The sequence below is a fragment of the Arachis stenosperma genome, chromosome 2 (assembly GCF_014773155.1).
Source record: "Arachis stenosperma cultivar V10309 chromosome 2, arast.V10309.gnm1.PFL2, whole genome shotgun sequence".
Taxonomy (NCBI): domain Eukaryota; kingdom Viridiplantae; phylum Streptophyta; class Magnoliopsida; order Fabales; family Fabaceae; genus Arachis; species Arachis stenosperma.
Genome location: NC_080378.1, coordinates 75358667 through 75377691, shown reverse-complemented (window position 1 = coordinate 75377691; position 19025 = coordinate 75358667). Strand labels below are relative to the sequence as shown.

The following is a 19025-nucleotide window of genomic DNA, read 5'->3' as shown; positions in this document are numbered from 1 at the left end:
AAAACTATAACCAAACTATTCACAAAATCAACCATAAACATTCAATCAAGCATATATAAAGCATAAAACATTAAATTCATCAACTAAAACTTCAAGAAACAAAAATTGCATATATTAACAAAGTAACCTAAAATAGAAGAAAATGTGACAAGAGTAATGTAATTAAAGATGAAATTAAAGAGTACTTACAAAATAGATGAGCAAAATCCAAGATCAAAACTGGAAATATAAAATGCTACAATGAAATTAAGTAAACCCTAAGAGAGAATTTGAAGAGAGCTTTTCTACACTACTCATACTCCTAGCATCTAATGTATGTAATGAAGCCCCCCTCCTTGATATGGAATGATGCACCCTTCATATAGTACTCTAAATCAGCTTCCAGCCCTCCAAAATTAGGCCAAGAGAGCCCCAAATTCGTGAGCTATGTGCTTCATTAATGAAGTCACGCGCTGGGACTTGTGCGTATGCACAGGAGGTTGTGCGTACGCACATTTGATTGTGTGCTTCTCCTTTATTTTCTTCATGTGTTCTCCCTTCTTGCATACTTCCTTCCACTTTTGCCTATCCATTCTTGCCTCTAGGACCTGAAATCACTCACAAAATATATCACGATATCGAATGAAATAAAAGTGGGATTAAAATGATCAATTTAGGCACAAAAATGCATATTTTCACACTTAGGTTCAATTTAGGGAGAAATCACAAAAGTATGCTATTTTGGTGATTAAGTGTGAGTTTATGTGATGAAATCTATCCAATTCAAGTAAAAAATTATCATCAAACATGGACTCATCATTGATCTCACCTGCATTCCTACCTCCCAATCCTTCTAGGAGATGTACCTAGAAACTCACTCTTTGTCCTTATTGTCCCCCTTTGTTTCTTCCAGGGTCACGATGCATGCAGAGTGCTCGATCATCATTATGATGATCTTCACTCTTGGATCCTAAATCGGACGCAGTGTGTCCATCTTGTTGTGGATCGTCTGCCATTGTCAAAGGTCAAACTCCAAGTCCCTAACAACGACACCAATGTTTCGAGATATTACTTGAAACCAAAGTAAATTAGGGCCTGGACGTGAGGTCCAAGTTTCTTTGGGTGAAAGCTTTGATTTATTCGCTAGGATGGTGATTTATCCAACGTCTTCGCTTGGACAGAGTAGGGGGACCTGCAATGGACTCCAATGCTTAAGTTAGCAAAAGTTTTAGATAGGTTTAAGTGAATTAGAATTGAGAAATACTTGAGACTCGTGGAATATTTATAGAGGTAGGTGATGATTTGGTCATCATTTCTATATCTCTCCACTTGCAGTAGTGGGTAGTTTCTTCTTCAGTATTTGGGAAGTTATCACACGTTGTTGTAGTGGCTGAGTTATGAATAGTATTTAAAATTGTCAACGACAAGGTCTTGCTTGCCATGCAAGTCGGGCCAGGCACTGTTGATGACACCCATGTCTCGAGTAGATCGGGTAGGTTGACCTATATGACTTCCTGGATTAATCTTATTGGATCCGGTTGGCTTTTATGGATCATCTGAGCAGTTGGATCAAATTTATTTGGACAATAACTTTATTTTTAGACCATGCTACGAACACTAACTATATTACTTATGTAAGTGATTTTTTTTGTATGTAATATCAATTTTCTATATTCTTTTTAAACTAAATTAAAGAGTTTGATTAACCTTTAGTTGTAAAAAAATTAAGAAAATATAATCAATTGGTACGATTACTTTACATGAGAATTTCTATAAATTTTTAATATTAAATTAGAGGCTCATTTTTCTTTGTTGTGATTATGTTTTTATTTCAAAATTCACAAATTGATCCAATTTTTATGGCGCAAAAGTTAGAGTCTAATTTTTAGACTTTAAGTCAAATAGTGTCGTATTTGATATTTAACATCTGAATAGTTCATGATCCTAAAAAACATTATTATTGACCTAATATCAAATATAATTTCTGTCTTTTTTTTTCTCAAATTTCTTTTTTTTTTTTTGGTTAGTATTTGGTAAGAAATGGGGTGTACTGTAAAAAAATGTCATGTTCAGTAACTTTCCCCGTCTGCTTCCCCTCCAATTATTTAAGGCCCAGGACGCAAATCAACCCAACCTCTTCTTCCTCCATCATCCAACTCCAAACGAATACCCAAAACGACAACGCACAGAATCCAGGCCGAGGGTTTCTCCTTCTCGCATTTTTTTTTCTTCTTATTATCCCTACCTTCAACTACTTCTAACCCCAAAATCACTGCTAATCCCATGAATAAATTATCTCCGGTTTGAAATTCAATACCTCCCAGGTTCCCTTTCATTTCCTCTTCTTCTTTATCTTTTTTCCCTTTATGATTTTCTCTTATTTATGCTGTGCGCACCTGAGAGCATAAAATTTTATTGCACTTACACTACTGTTTAGAATAATTTCGATACAATAATGTTCACTTTTTTTTAATTATTTTATATTTTGCCTGCTTGGTTTCCGAGGGTACCAGAGGAAAAGAATAATACTGCTTTCTTTGAGATTGCCTTTCTCCTTTATTTTCTTTTTAATTTTTAACCTTTTATATTTTAGTTTGTTTGGCTGCTTGAAAATCGAAGCGACGCTGGATTTCTATTTCCCCTCCCTTTTTGTTGTTACTGTGAAGATGATTAACCTTTACTCCCCTTTTTTTAATTGGAATGATAACAGCTGTGTTTCTTTTTTGTTATCTATTTAATATTTTGTTTGTTGCTTTGATGTTTTAACTATGGAGGGAAAAATCGTTATGCGCAATATTATGTCTTTGGTACCAGGTCTTACTTGGTTGAAGTGATTAGTGTTTGCGGTGAATTTATTAATGAGTTTAATAAGCACAGGAACTTTGCATAATTTTCTGTCTCAGATTGATTGAATCATTGATGTTATATGCATTCTAACACAGGCTTCGAATGATGGAATCGAAGTCGCCTCTGCTCCATGACAATTCTGAAAACAAAAATGCATTTCGTAAGCCATCTGGTGATGCAGCAAATAGGAATTATCGGCGACGATCACCTGTTGATGGATCAGCATCACCTGATGGTTGGAATCTTCAATTCTCTAGTTCTTATTTCCTTTGAAGTTACAATTGTGTTGTGGTGAATGGTTTTAACGCATAAGCAAGCTATATTTTCATCCAATATTGTTGTTTGAAATTGCTCAATATCAACTGCATTATGTTATACTTTTTGAGGTACTTGTTGTTACTGGAAAGTAGATTGGTATTGATGCTCGTATCCTCAGGTTGTAGCCTTTAGAGTTAGTTACTCTACTCATGTTGACACATGGATTGTATCACTTAACTCTCCCATAGTAACATCATGAGCCATGACTCATGATACAGTTTCTCTCTCTACTCAAACTCATCACTGTTTCTTTAGATTTCTCTTTGCCATGGGATGTGATTGTGCTGAAAGTGATTTGTTAATCTTGTTATTGTAAAGGTGTCCAATTGTCACAACTAACAATTGAGATTTAGCTCTAATGTGAGCTTTAGAATATATAGTTACAGTTATATTTTACCAGTTTCTTTCCATATTTAATTTGATTAGAATTAGAATTAGGATTATATTATAGTCATTAGAAGAGATTAGTGAACAAGGATTCTGGTGTTTTTACAAAATAGAAATTAGTTGAGTTCTTATCAACAATATACATCATATCAATCAATATAAATTGATTTGTGATGAAAGAAATCAATATTAAATTTGTACTATTCACTTTTCAGTATTTCATCCTTCCCTCCTTTTACTCAATTTCAAAGCTTGGCTTTGTGATACTGATAATAGTCTTACCAAATTTAGATGTAAGCCATTCTATGTTGTTTAGGGGTTGAATATTTAATGCATAATAGAAAATGGAAAACTACTACATATGTGCAGGTAGTCCCCAGCTCAAACACAACTCAAGTCCAAACCCAGTGAGGGAAGATTCTGCACGAGCTTCTCACCACCATTCAAGGAAATATGATAGCAAGGAACATGAGCAACAACACTATGGCAGGAGCAAGGATTCTTTTAGAAATTCTGATAGACAGTCATCCAGGAGCTCCTATGGTCACTCTAGGCCTGATAAACATGCAGATGAACATAGATACCATGGGAGGCTGCATTCCCGATATGAGTCAAAGGGTGACCATTCGAGAGAAGAGGCTGGCAGCAAGACAAAAGACTATCAACGAACATTGGACAAGTATTCACGTGACAAATATGATAGATCACATTATAGAAACAAGGAAAAAGATAGAGAAACATATTTGGAGGAGCATCAGAAATATAGAGATAAGGATTCTTCATATGACAGATATGGATTTGGTAGGAAGCATGCTCTGCATGATGATGCCGAGAGGGAGAGGGGTACAAGAGAAAGGGATGACCGAGATGATAGAAGAGGTTCTCACAGAAGTTATGGTGATTACAAAAGTGATCGAGTAGTATCCTACTCAGAATCAAGGAGCCAAAGAGATGAATCAGGTTCTCAAAGAGAGAGTGGTAAATATCGTCTAAAAGAAGCTTGTAGGAGTGAAGAGGAGCTGGATGGTCAAGACCTTCCACTAGAAGAAAAGAGAAAATATGATGACAGTGAGATTGGTAAGGACAAGGACCAGAACACTAGAAAGGTAGATGACCGATTTGGAAATGTAGATAAAGAATCTTTTGGAAAGAAACCAAAGTTGTTTGGTGTTGATAAGGATGACAGTTACGGAAATGACGGTATTGTTTACATATATCTTGTTCTTACTCCTAGGATTACTCTTCTCCCAGCATGGACCATGCTAATCCTTTGTTATCTTGTACTAAATGCAGATGAAAAGCAAACTTCAAGTCCGAAGCTTTCACATGAGAGTAAAGTAGATTCAAGGGCACCCAAGACCAGTGGTTTTGATGTTTGCAATGATATAGATGCTGCCAAAGTTGCAGCCATGAAAGCAGCTGAGTTAGGTATAAACTATTTTCTTCAAAACTTAGCCTACTGTTGCAATATGAAATGGGTCTGTTTATTCTCAAAGGTTGCTGATTTTGATACATCAAACAAAGATTCCTAATTTAATTAATCAGGAGGTCCCTATAGTTTCATCAAATTCGTAAATAGATCTCTACACTTCAAAAAATTTGTAATTAGATTCCTATACTGAAAGAAGAGTTTGTAATTGGATCTTTTCTGTTTAAAGAAAATCGAAACAAATGGAAGATTCCTATGTGTATCTATAAGGGACTTGATTGAAAAGCTTGATAAACAATAAGGACCTAAAATATAGGTTAATGACCATACTACTCGGCGCACTACAGTAACTTTCTCTCTGATCACTCTCCATTTTTTTCCTCCAAAATGAGCTGTTAACTTCAGTGGCATACTTGTCCTTTTGGAAGGTGAGATTGCCACCAGTTGCTGGTCCTGTCACTGGAGCAGTGTCCCTTGAAATTATGTCACACACCTTCATCAATCTCTTTTTGGGTGGCGCATGAGGAGCGTTTCGATGACTTCATCCCAACCCAGCTTCCATAAATCTCTTTTTTTCTATTGAGTTTGTGATGTTTTAGGGTTTTTTCGTTCTTCAACCTCCTCCAAGCCATAAGAGCTCTCTATTCTCCATGTTTTCATTGTTGTTTCTGCATATGATGGGTTATCCAGGTGCTCTATTGCTGTGTCTTTAAGGCCCAACCTTCTTTTACTTATTGTTTACTGCTCCTCTTTTCAACTCCCTGTTTTCTCCTTGGCTGTTGTTGGCCAGAAGTTTGCTACCAACATTATGGGTCGTTTTTCTCCCCTGTTCACTGAAGCAACGTGCTTTGAATTTAATGCTTGAGGGAGATGGAAGAATATATTGTTCAGTTAAGAGAAAGTTGGCAAATTTTCTTTATATCCCTGTTTTTGAGTACGGAAACTGTTGACTGTCTGCTGTCCACTCTTCGAGAAGCAGTTTTGTTATCAAATTCCACCTTTTATATAGGCATTTTGAAGATTGTGTAAAAGCATTTTCTGGTATTTGTGATCAAAACAAATGAGGAAGGTTTCTTAGGATAACTGAATTCTTTGATAGAGGTAGTAGAAGCTCTAAGGTTATTCTTGAAGGTCGATCATGGGATGGATGGCATAAGTTTGATCAAGTTCTAGTTGCCTTGGTGGATACAACGTCCTCTAAGGACATCCCAAAGAAACCTTCATATCGCCCTCTTCCACCCTCCAAGTTAATTTTCAGGAAAACACCATTCTCATCTGTGGTTAAAAAGGGGGACGGGAGAGATGTTGTAGCTGAGAAGGGTAAAGGAAAAAAGCAAAAAGCCTCGGAAAACACTCTAGAATGGACACTTGGTGTTACAATTTCTCGAGAATAGAAGGAAGGTGTTTTGGGTTCAAGATGATGAAAAGAAAGTAGCATCATAAGGGATGTTTTGTCATTCTCTGGACAGCTGAACATAATATCTTTTATTACAGGGTAATTTATCCAAAATATCATGTCTTTTCTAGACTTGAGCCTTCTAAAGGAAATGTTTTTCTATAGATTAGAGAAACACAATGTCTTTTCTAGGCTGTGGCCTCTTACATCAGGAAGTCAAGCTAATCCTTTTCCCGTCTTCGAAACCAACCAACTACCAACCCAGCAAGAACCAACAAGTGTGGGTGCAACGAAAGATTGGAGGTAATTTTTCCAAAGATCACTCACCACCTGTTCAACTACACAAGAAGTGTCAACCCCTCACAAACATGAGAGTTTGGAAAGACACAGGGTACTAAAGTATGTGGTTTTATGTTTATTCATTTGGTTTGGGAGGATATCTTTCCATCCTCTCCTTTGTGCTGTTTTCTCTAACATTAATGAAAAGTCTTTCTTTTGTCATAAAAAATAATATGGCTCAATTACAAATATATTATGACTAAATGACTTACCCAATAAATACAGAAAATGTGGGGCAGAAAACAATCTTGGACATCCTCCACTCTCTAGATGAAAGTTTGGTAGCCTATGAAGTTTTAGGAGGACCAATACATATGCGACTTTCAAAATGTTCAATACGTATCCAAATAGATGAGGGTTTCAAAGCTTCCCAATAAAAACTCAACGTACAAATCAGCAACCTAATAATATATTGCAAATCTTGTATATGGCAATACAATTTAATTGAGATATTATTTTGTGCTTTGCAGTGTCAAGTTCTATATAATTCTTACAAATTCTTCAAGTAATGGGACCTATTTACAAATTTGGTGAAACTATAGAGACTTCTGAATTAATTAAACCTTCAATTTTTAACCATTTGCTCAAGATAAGTTGTATGGGGCTTGGCAGAAACTATTACTCCCCCCCCCCTTCTGCATCTGCTGTTCATATTTGTTGTCTTTTTTAAACTGTTTTACTTTGGTAAGTTAATTTTTGAAGTCCACTATAAGATTATAAGAATAATGATTGTAGTGTGGGATGATTGTAGTTGGGATAATAGTATTAAATGTGGGATAGTCAAGATGGTAAGTACTTTATTCTTCTGCTAAGATGTGTTCGGTTTTTTATGGATATATGAAAAGGGTATTTTAGTAAAGAAAATTTCTGCACCAAACTCCTCTCGATCGCCTTATGTAGTGGATAATTATCTTAGCTAATGTCTGTCTGCTAGTATTGGTTATTATACCTGTAAATCTTATGCTTATCTGACTCTGCTAATTATGATGCATTACAGTCAATAAAAACTTAGTTGGTGTCGGTTGCTTGACTACTGACCAAAAGAAGAAGCTGTTGTGGGGTGGCAAAAAGAGTTCAACTACAGAAGAGGTATCCTTAATCATTTGCTACCTCTTTTCTTCTTTTGCAGCTTCGTACATTTGCATGTAACATGCCATGGACTTCGTTAGGTAGCTAGGATTGAAAGTTGTAATTTCGTTATTCAATGGATGTTTGGGAACCTGGAGTCCTGAAGCGAACTCAATAAGTATAGCATAGATTTGCTAGGCTTCTATGTCTTCCAAAATAGTGCATTAGAATTCAAATAGCGGCAATTAATTGAGACCAGTACAATATACTGTAGTCTGTAGTGCCCAAATTCGTTACACTATCTTTAACACAATCACAATGTAAGTTTGCCTTTTGCTACTTGTTTGGAGGAATATCAATCAGAAAGGAAAATAATGCCCAAATTAAAAAGAAAAAAAGCATGGATAGATCACTGGGCATCTGTAGGGTATGCACATCTCTCTGCTTTCCACACTAGTAATTGCCTCAGTTTTCAATCTACAACTTTGTGTGTAGATGACACAACCTCTTTCTCCTCTAATTTTTTGTCTAAATAAATGATCTGTTCAACTGATAGAAACAAAAAATGTTGACAGATTTTGGAATTTCACTTCCACATCATGAACAACTGTAGCAATTCAAGATGGGATTATAAGCAATCGAGCAGTTTCTCAAACAATGTTATTTAAACATTTTTTTGTGGATGCTTGTATGTGTAGATGCATCTTGTGCATTCATGGTTATAAATCATACTGATGTATAGGCATCTAAAGATGGTCACAAAAAATACGTTCAAAAATCTTTTTTTTTTTTTTTTTTCTAAAATGATTCCCAGCAGTTCTTAAAATTTGTAGATCCATGATTTCAGTCCTTGGTTTTGGGACTTCTGTTGAACAGGTTGCAATTTCTAAATCTGTAAATCATATTGATGTTGCTAAGAGACCAACATAGAGCCATCACCTTAGAAATTTTCTTCCAGTGAGTAGTGATTATCCTAGATAACATTTCAAATGATAGATTTCATGGTTTAATTGTTCATAAATTACAAAACCATTAAAGCCTGTGTATATTGCTCAAAGATGATATTTGCGGTTGAGGCTGTATGGTCATGAGTGATTAAGAATGACATCTGCCTAAGCTTGCTGAATTTTGGTTTTATACTGTTCCTCTTCTGTGGCATTATAATGATGTACATGTTTTGCATTCCTGCCTATTTCTCACAATGCAATTATCACATTATATGCACTTGCCAAATGGTGTAGTCTGGCCATCGCTGGGATACAGCATTGTTTTCTGATCGGGAGCGGCAAGAGAAGTTCAACAAACTCATGGTAAGTTTTGATTGAGTGGTTTTTCTTTTCCAGTCAAGTGATAACATCAGAATATTTGTTGTGTTCCTAAATGACTGGCTCACTTAATTTAAGTTTCTTCACTTACTAACACATTTTTAGAGTCTGAGGTTGTACTCGTGCCTATGGCCAATTGTAGGGTGTGAAAGGCGAAGCCAAAGTGGAGCTGAAATCCGACAATCAAAATGGCAACAACGAGTTACTCCGGGCAGAGAAGCAGAAGGAACTCCAGCTGGACCTGGAGAAACAGTACACTGCCGGCCTTCGACGAAGAGATGGACGCACTGTTGGATTAGGTCTTTAGACGGACACTCGGAAGAATTTGCTTATTTTGACATTTGTAATGTTTTTGAGTATCACTCCACGGTTAGGAGGTTATCACTTGTTTGTTTTAGATATGTTTGGGAAACTTTGTATGCTTTGATGGTGGTAGAACCTCAGGGCAGTTGGTGGAAGCTGCTTGTTAGACATGCTATTTGCATGAAATTACTTATGATTGTCTTTATAAACTCTGATACTGGCTTACGTTATTATGCTCTTAGATTTTTTTTTTTCGGGTGGATTTACCGAATAACCTAAGCAAAGGGTCAAGAAAGTATGGGTTAAAACTGAAATACCAGGTAAAAGAGAAAGTATTGCAATTTCTCACAAAAGGGAGCACGAGAATAATATCTAGAGTGTTTCTTTTTTTTTTTTTTTTTAACTTTATGGAAAATAGAGGGATATCACATCCGAAGTCATTTTTTTGGGACATTGAAAGTCATCTTTTTATAACTAGCAGAAATCAAGAGGGATAAATGGTAGAAATCATTCCACGTTTTCATTTCTTATTTTGGTTTCTACTACGATTTTATTTCGGTGAATACTCCTGTGTAGAAGGGGTGATGGCTTCTACACATGTATGTTTGAGTTGGAGGACGGCAAAGCTGATAAGTGTCTTAGAAAGACAAAACATGACAATATTTGCGTTTTTTGCGGCACATGTCCAAGAAGTGTAGGAGAGCTTCACATGATGAGTTTTATGGTTTATTGGTTAATTACCTTTATTATCACTAGGGCTTGAAGTGAGCCGAGGTGAGTCGAGCTAGACCAAATTCAAGCTCGATTCACGAAAATTAAACTTGTCTCACGGCTTGATTCATTAACAATTGAGCTTATTTCGAAAGTTCAAGTTCGATTCAACGAAAGCTCACGAACTAGTTCGAGCTTACGAGCTAGCTCAAATAATAGGAACATAATCTATAATTTTATATCAATAAATTATAACTTATATATATTAAAAAATATTTAAAAAAATAAACTTAATATATTGTCTATCTATCAATTACAAATTTTTTATTTATGTCCTATATTAAAATTATATATAAAAAATGACTATAAAATTTTAAACAATTAAGAACATTAATATATATGTAAAATTATATATTATTATTTTATATATATATATATATATATATTAAATTATTAATACGCATATCTTATGTGCATTTAATCTATATTAAGTATATATAATCGAGCCAGCTCACGATCTAATGAGTTGAACTTATCCAAACTCAAACTCGGCTCATTTAATTTATGAGCTCAAATTCAAGCTCAAGCTCAACTCACCAGCTCACGAATTTAGCTTATCGAACTATTAATGAATCGAGTTTGAGTTAGCTCATGAGCTGGCTTGACTCACTTTCAATCTTAATTATCACTAATGAGTGTTAATATGATGATGAGCCTATAAGTTGGGTTTCCTTTCTTTCTTGGACAAAGGTATCCATTTTTTATTAATTTTTTATTTAAATAAAATATATTTTTTATTTACTTAAATAAATTTATTTATATAATTTTATTTTTTGAAACATTTAGTTAAAATTTTGCTGGCACGGAAAGCAAAAAATAGATCCTGGCCTTTTGTTCTACAGACATTTAAGTCTTTAAAGATTGAAAAATATATATACATCCCTAACCTTCTCAAAATCAGAACATTTAGATCCTTCCATTACATTGAATTTTTCAAACTTAATGGAGATGTCTGACATGAACTCTGTTCTATTGACGTGGCCGTGTATGCCACGTAGAAGTGTGAAATAGTTAAGGGACAAAAGAGTCCCCACGCCAAAAACGACACCATTCGAGTCCCTTTCACGCTCTTCTTTTTGCTTTTCTACCTTTCCTTTAAACCCATTTGACCACAATACAATTGCAGAAACTCCATAACAAAGATCAAAACTGAAAAGTCACAGTAATACTTTGTTTCTCCCTCCAAAAAGAAAGTCACAGATTCTTCCTTGTTGCGTGGTGGTGAAGTCGTCGAAGGAGAAGGTGAAGGGATTGCATTGTTTAGTTGCCATCTCTCTTGGTCTACAAAGGTGAGCTTCGTTCACCTCGTTAATTCCTTCTCTGTAGAAGGATTTTAGTTGGTACAGGGGTTTGAGAATAGATGTATGATGCATATTGTAATGTGGGTGTATTTTGTTGTTGGTTAGGGTTTGATTCATAAACTGCAACTTTTTACATGAATGACAGTGAAATCTGTGTTAGGGCAAAGTTGTTTTGTGTAATTGTTATTTTTTATCATGAGTAAAATTACATGCGAATAGAACTAAGTTTTACAGAGTAGTGAAACACACGTTTGAATAATTCAAAATGATAAAAATGGTTGGTTTATTTCTTTCAGATGGATGATTACTATGTGATTCTAGTTTTCCATCATGGGGGTAATTTTATTAGAAGAGGTGGTGATGAGTTTGTTTATGTGCATGGTAAGGTAGAAAAGTTTTCGAAAGATGGACATTGATTTTATCAACTTCCGGGACTTGATAACCTTGTTCAAGGGCTTAGGATATCAATCATACAAGGCTGTCTACTAATATTCTATTTACAATTTGTATGTAATTGTGATCTGAATTTTACATTGATTGTTAAAGGGGTATTCTATATTATTAAAGTGGTACTTTATATTATTCTATTTGTAATTTGTATATAATTGTGATATGAATTTTACAGTGATTGTTAAAGAGATACTCTATATTATTCTATTTGAAATTTGTATATAATTATGATCTGAATTATACGTTGATTGTTAAAGAGGTACTCTATATTGTTGAAGAGGTACTCTATATTATTCTATTTGTACACTAATTTTCACACTCCATTTAAGCCTCCTGTTAAAGTTCCATCTGTAGCCTAAAAAAAAGCCCAGTTGAATCCTTCCAAGTCCAGGGCAAAGCAAAAAATTTTCAAGCCGCCTGCTCCATTTGACCAAGGTCCACTTCCAGCCAACTCTTAGGCTGCAGCAACTACTCATATTTCACCATCAACATCAAGTGCAGATTCCACCATCAACACCAAGTGCATCAACATCTACGGAGACATTGGCAGGAGCCACTCCTGCTACAACAAGGCTGTTGAAGTTCATTCTCAATCCATCATCCAACAATGCAAAGTGAAGAATTGTGTCTCTCATTTTATTTAGGTTGAATGTGTTTTCTTGTAATGGTTTATGGCAAACTTGAGAATTGCCTTTTATGATACTAGTTTTGTGTTGTTTCATTTTGGTCAAAGTAAACTTGTTACATGGTACCATATGTAGTTTAGTAAACTACATTGTTGACAAACTTGTTTGTTCTTTTGAAGTTATAGACCTTATCCTTTAAATTTGACAACTTTAATTTCAGTTCCTGAACAATTAAAAGTCTATTTTTAATAATAATTTCATTGCATTTTTTACAGACACTACAAAATACAGGGACTATGAGTATCTTAAATGGCATTAATCATTACAGCACATGCTGCCATTTTTTTATTTCAGACGCTACTTAATTGCTACACTTTATAACAACAGCACACAGAGCAACTATAACAACATAAATGCACCATCAAATTGGTTTTTTCATCTCCAAAGCAACAATCCTCTTCACCAAACTATTGATTCTATTTTCCAGCTCATGTGTCCTGTGATGCTCTTCAACAATTTCTATATCCTTATCTCCCAAGGTCCTTGTATCAGAGCTTCCGAATCTCGCAATGTGTTCATTAAAACAGACAAAAAATTTGCAATGCAATTCTCTTACCTACACAGCGTACTACAATTCAAAAATCATATAATATTTCAGGTGAAGAATTGTGCACAACTAACAAATTTCTTTACTTACCTTATAGAATGGGCACCCAAAGAAGACTCTGTTAGGAGTTTTTGTTAGTCTTCGACATGAACATGATTGCATAAATTCTACAAAAAGCACTTCGGGGAGATGCCGCCATCTTTCTCATCTCTGGCATGCAATGCAAACGTTCCCGAGCTTGTTACGTACAATTTCTGTCTTCCTCCTCCTCCACTTCTCCTTGAACTCGAGGATACACCATTAGCGGCCATGAACAACTTTAGAAACCCCATTTTTGTTCACCCTTTTGTAGGATTAAGGCTACATCTCGAACGGCGTCGTTTTTGGCGTGGGAGACTATTTTGTCCCTTAACCATTTTACACCTCCATGTGGCACACTGTAACGGCCATGTCAGGAAAATGGAGTCCACGTCAGATATCTCAGTTAGGTCTCAAAAGTTTAATCTAACTGAGAGATCTAAAAGTCCTAGTTTTTAGAAGGTCAGGGACGTATATGTATTTTCCAATTTTTAAGGACTTAAATGTCTGCAGGACAAAAGGTTAAGGACGTATTTATCCTTTTCTCTTTTTGTGTATTTTCATTGATGTGCCAATAAAAATGGAGCAATTTTTTCTTCACATTTACACTATTACTACGAGCGAAATTGAGCCTTAAAAGAGAGAAAAAATTGTCGATCACTCTCACATTTCTCTTTCCTCTCTTTTTTCTATATTTGATAACAGTATCAGCGTAAACACAATCATTTTTATTTTTACTTTCTGTGCTAGTAAAATTGTAGCTAAATGATTTAAAAAAGCGAAATTCTGTAACTGGACTTATTTGAGTAAATAATTAATTTATTTTATTTAAATAAAAAGTCTTTTTTATTAAGGCAAAAAAGGTTTGTATTTATTCTGTCGTAGTTGTTCATAAAAGAATAAGTGCATTGCTCAATACTAAAAATAAATAAATAAATGTATTGCTTATGGTTGTGGCATTTTTTTACTTAACCTATTTAATATTATAGACTTAAATTTTTATGCTTTTCCAAATTAATTTTTAGAGTATTTACATATTTTGGTCCTTAAAGAATTTTGGACCAAACATTTTCGTCTTTAACTAAAATTAATTACTCGATTGGCCCCTAACAATTAACTCCGTCAGTCACTTAGGTCTTTTGTTCCATCAACTCTAACAGAGGACAAAATAGTCCTTGAAATTTCTAACAGGGGACAAAATGGTCTCTGATCCCCTCTTTTCGGAAACGACACTGTTCTCACCCAATTTCCATCATATTTTGCATAATCTCAACAGTCTAACAGTGTAACTTCAAGCTACACAATGCACACTCTGCAAATTCAATGTTCACAAGAAGAAAAATCATCAACTTGTTCTCAACCAATTCATACTCAGAAAAGTTTACTATGTCTCTCAAGTACTTGTCATTTTCGATGGATCTCATGAATCTAGACAGCAAGTCCGATTTATTAAGACCCGTCGTTGTTATTGTCATCTCTCTCTTCTTCTGTCCTATCATCACCATGGCCATATTGTCTACCACTCCAATCGCTTCCTTCAACTTTTTTTTTCGAATAAATGTTTAGTAATCGCTTCAGTTTTCATATGAGTGGCTACGGCGATATTACTCGTTGTACTGATAGCTTGGATGCGAGGTTGAAACTGTCTGCCAGCTTAAACTAAGAGAGAGAAAGAATGAAGCACTCGAGTCCATTCCAAATAAGAATTTGCATATGATTTCGAAGGAGAATATTCTCATGATGTTCTAATGTCCAACAATCTGTATTGCTTGCCGGAGAGTGGAGAAAGGCGTGCCCTTGGAGTAGTTGTGAAACTTGGTCTTGAGAATGTGGTGGACGTTGTTGGTGTTTGAAGTGATGTTGTTTTCAAGGACATGGAGGTGGATGCTTTTGGTGGATGAAGTGCGGAGGAGGTGCGTGTACCAGTTATAGAGATTTGAGAAGTGTATGGTCCATGACACATTGAGGTAGGTGCAACACACGTGGCAGTTACAGCATGGCTTGATCTTGGAGCTAAAAAGGAGGAAAGAAAAGATGGAGAAGAAGACTATGAAAGGGAAGAAGGAGAGTATGAATGTTAGGGTTATGCGAGGTATGTTTGAAATTGGGAGAGAACGGTGTCGATTCCAAACAGAGGTGATACGTGCTCAGAAGGGCATTTTCGTCATTTTGGAGTTAAGGGGCAGAATGGTAATCTTGTCATATTCAAGAATTTGAATACTAAAAGAATTGTACTATGCTAGTGTTAGACATCAAGAAGACCAAGAGTCCGTCTCAAAAATAGTGGTGCTGAAAGGGTGACAACTCATAAGGCCCAATAGGCTAAGTCAGGACAGCAAGAAGCCCAATAATGCTTTTCAAATTCAGTGGGAGGCATAAATTATTATAGATTTTTGAATTTTTAGGCCTTTATTTTAAGTTTGTTTTGTTGTTAGAGGTTGTTAGAAGATTTGTTTTAAATTTGATTTATTTAGTAGTATTTTTAGGAATTTTAAATTTAAATAAGTATTCAGTAAAAGGGGACAAGAAAAGAATGACATCAAGAAGAGGAATTTATTGGCATAAAGAGACACATCGGAAACATAAAAGATAGATAAAGGTTTTCCTACTATACCTCTAAGATACTTGTTCTTAGCAACCTAGGTCAACGGAAAGGATTCCCTACTAGACCTTCAAAGAACTTGTCCTTGACAACCTAGATCAGAGGGATGAAAATGGAAAGAAACCACCACGCAGATCACCTTAGTGTTGGATCCTCCAATCTTACTCATGCAACAAGCGAAGCAAATCACTCACTTCACTTCTCACACAATAAAAACGTGTTTAAAAGCAACTGAAATTTATTCATCAAAAGTTGTGTAAATGGTCTCACCAAAAGTGTATAAATAGGTCTCTAACAAACTAACTAAAAGATAAGATAAGATTTTAAAATTTAAATCAGATTTGATCTTAATGGATTAGATCAGATTTGATTTAAATTTAAAATTCCTAAAAATACTACTAAACAAATCAAATTTAAAACAAATCTTCTAACAACCTCTAATAACAAAACAAACTTAAAATAAAGGCCTAAAAATTCAAAAATCAATAATAAATTATGCCTCCCACTGAATTTGAAAAGCATTATCGGGCTTCTTGCTGTCCTAACTTAGCCTATTGGGCCTTATGAGTGGTCACTCTTTCAACACCACTATTTTTGAGACAGACTCTTAGTCTTCTTGATGTCCAAGACTGGCATGGTACAATTCTTCTAGTATTCAGATCCTTGAAAATGACAAGATTACCATTCTGCCCCTTAACTCTAAAATGACGAAAATACCCTCCTGAGTACGTATCAGGTGGGGGGGGGTCAGAGATTATTTTGTCCTCTATTAGAGTTGTCAGGAACTATTTTGTCCTCCATTAGATTTGATGGAGCAAAGAACCTAAGTGACTGACGGAGTTAATTATTTGGAACTAATCGAGTAATTAATTTTAATTGGGGACTAAAGTGTCTGATCCAAAAATTTTTGAAGACTAAAATGAGTAAATACTCTAATTTTTATATACTCATTTCTATATCAATTTTTTAAAATTCATTTGATCTTTTAATAATATGAAAATATTAACATATTAACATATTCAATATTTTTATATTACTATATAAAAAATTTTAATAACTTATATTTTTATGTTTTGGTAATTATATTGTGTACCTTGATTTTTTTATAAAGAACATTAATTCATTTTCTAAAGTTATACTGTTAAAATTTTTTTTTACCTTATTTTTATCATAATTTATTTAAGTCTAATTTTATTTTGAGATTTGTATTTTATATCTTGAAAACTATTAGAACATATTTCTAAAATTTCTTTTATATGTTGATAAATCTTTTTTATTTAAAAAATTTTAGTTTATACATATCATGCCTGAATTTTGTTTAGAATAAAGTACTATTTTAATCCTTAATATTTGGATTAAGTCTTAATTTCATCTATAATATTTGAAATGTCCTATTTTTATTTTAGACGTCTTATTTCGTGTTGTTTTAGTCTTCTGATAAAAATTGAACTTTTTCTTAAATATTCTTTCGTCCATTATGATTTTCTTTTAGATAATAATAAAAATCGTAATTATAGTGGTCTGGTGGTTTTAGTGATTTTAGAGTGAAAATCAAACAAAAATAAGATAAATAAAAAGATTATAATGGAGAAAAAATAATATTTTTTTAAAAAAATTAATTTTAAACAGAGAACAAAAATAAAAAAATATTTAGAACAAAAATATAATGTTGTAAACATTAAAGATAAAATTAGAATTCAATCAATACATTAAGAATTAAAATAATATTTTATTTTTTTATATAATAAATAAACATAACACAAAAACAGAATACAATTAAAATATTTGTCTAAAATTCAATTCCCATATTAAAATTTCTATATATATATATTCTTTTGTATGTTATATGTTACTTTCGCGATTACGTAAATTGATTCAAAACATTTTTATCGTAAATCTCTCGTAATAGTTAGAATTTCGATTTAACTTTTAAAATTTTTTAATATTACGATTTTAAATAAATTAATCAATTTTATGAAATTTGTACTAAATCTGACGATTTTACAATTTAAATTTTGTTAAGATTTTACATTTTACGTACTTAATTTATTTTTTTAATTTCACATAATTTCGATTTTTTTCTACTTTGCTCCCACTATTAAATTTAATTCAAGCAAAATTACTGGTTGAATTATTATTCATTTAAAGGGCTGTATAATAATAATAATAATATTTTTTCAGTTATAATAGTATTAATTTAATCGTACCGTATGTTTTTTAGTCTGATAAACTGATGTCTTTTTTTTTCTCTTACGAAGTAAGGGAGAAGGGAATTCGTAAGGGAGAAGGGAAAAAGCTCCATTCATGCTGAGCTCATCATTAGTCACTCTATAACTAATTATATTAGTCTTAAGTACTCGCTCAATGTTCCTTGATAACTCTTCAAGAAGAGTTAATTTTTATCATATTTAAAGTAATTGATTATTTTAGTTTTGAAGAATTTTTAATAAAATATTTGTCTTATTTTATTTTATTTAATTTTATTTAATTTAAATTAACTTTTATTCCATTGTTTTCTTTCTTAGTTGTAGGCATAACAAGACAAAAATAAAACTAAAAAACAACATATATGATAAGTCATTTCTTACTTACTCTCCATGTTATTTTTACTAACTCACTTTATTATGAATTATCATCCATGAAAAATTTTATTATTCTTTTGATCAGTTTATTTTTAAAATACTTTTTCATTAAAAATAGAAAGAATGGCAACCAAGTAAGGGATAGAGCTTCATAACTAATGACACAATGTGCTGATGGTTTGAGCATAAAAAAGCCACGCCAAGAAAAAAAAAAAAGAAATAGAGGAGAGAAGGGAGGATATAAAGAAACGCACAAAGAAATAGGAGCATCACAATAACAACTTAGAGTCTAATTCTTGTCAACAATAATCATGTATTTTTTTCCTCTCAATTTCAATAATAATCTCTATTTCATTTTATTTCATTATGAATTATATTTATTGGACATTGATGTAGCCCATTATGTGAATTGATGTTATTCAGTGATTTATGTTATGAATTATATGTTGTGTTTATAATCGAACTTAATGCTTTTAAATGCTTGATTATTATTTAAATGATATGTTGATTTACAATGCACTTGAGAAAGAAATTAGGAATGAAACTACTAATTATAAACACTATAAATTGAGCAAAAATTAGAGATAGACAAACATGATATACGTGATTATTATAAA

At 33.4% G+C, this 19025-nt stretch overlaps 1 protein-coding gene and 1 long non-coding RNA gene across 3 annotated transcripts; both read left to right on the top strand.

Moving 5' to 3' along the window:
- The first annotated feature begins 2100 nt into the window (after positions 1–2100).
- LOC130961302 (uncharacterized) lies at positions 2101–9694 on the top strand. 2 transcript variants are annotated; one of them, XM_057887082.1, is made up of 7 exons: positions 2101–2303; positions 2922–3061; positions 3901–4731; positions 4825–4959; positions 7693–7784; positions 9005–9073; positions 9194–9694. In XM_057887082.1, the coding sequence occupies exons 2-7, from the start codon at positions 2929–2931 to the stop codon at positions 9668–9670; spliced, it is 1737 nt and encodes a 578-aa protein (XP_057743065.1). In that variant the 5' UTR covers positions 2101–2303; positions 2922–2928; the 3' UTR covers positions 9671–9694. The 2 variants fall into 2 exon arrangements, with proteins under 2 accessions (XP_057743065.1, XP_057743066.1); XM_057887083.1 differs by having other exon boundaries at positions 9231–9603.
- A 1419-nt stretch (positions 9695–11113) lies between these two features.
- On the top strand, positions 11114–12050 carry LOC130960564 (uncharacterized). The gene is made up of 2 exons (XR_009079160.1): positions 11114–11451; positions 11760–12050. It is a non-coding gene; the product is annotated as an uncharacterized LOC130960564 (long non-coding RNA).
- Positions 12051–19025: the final 6975 nt, after the last annotated feature.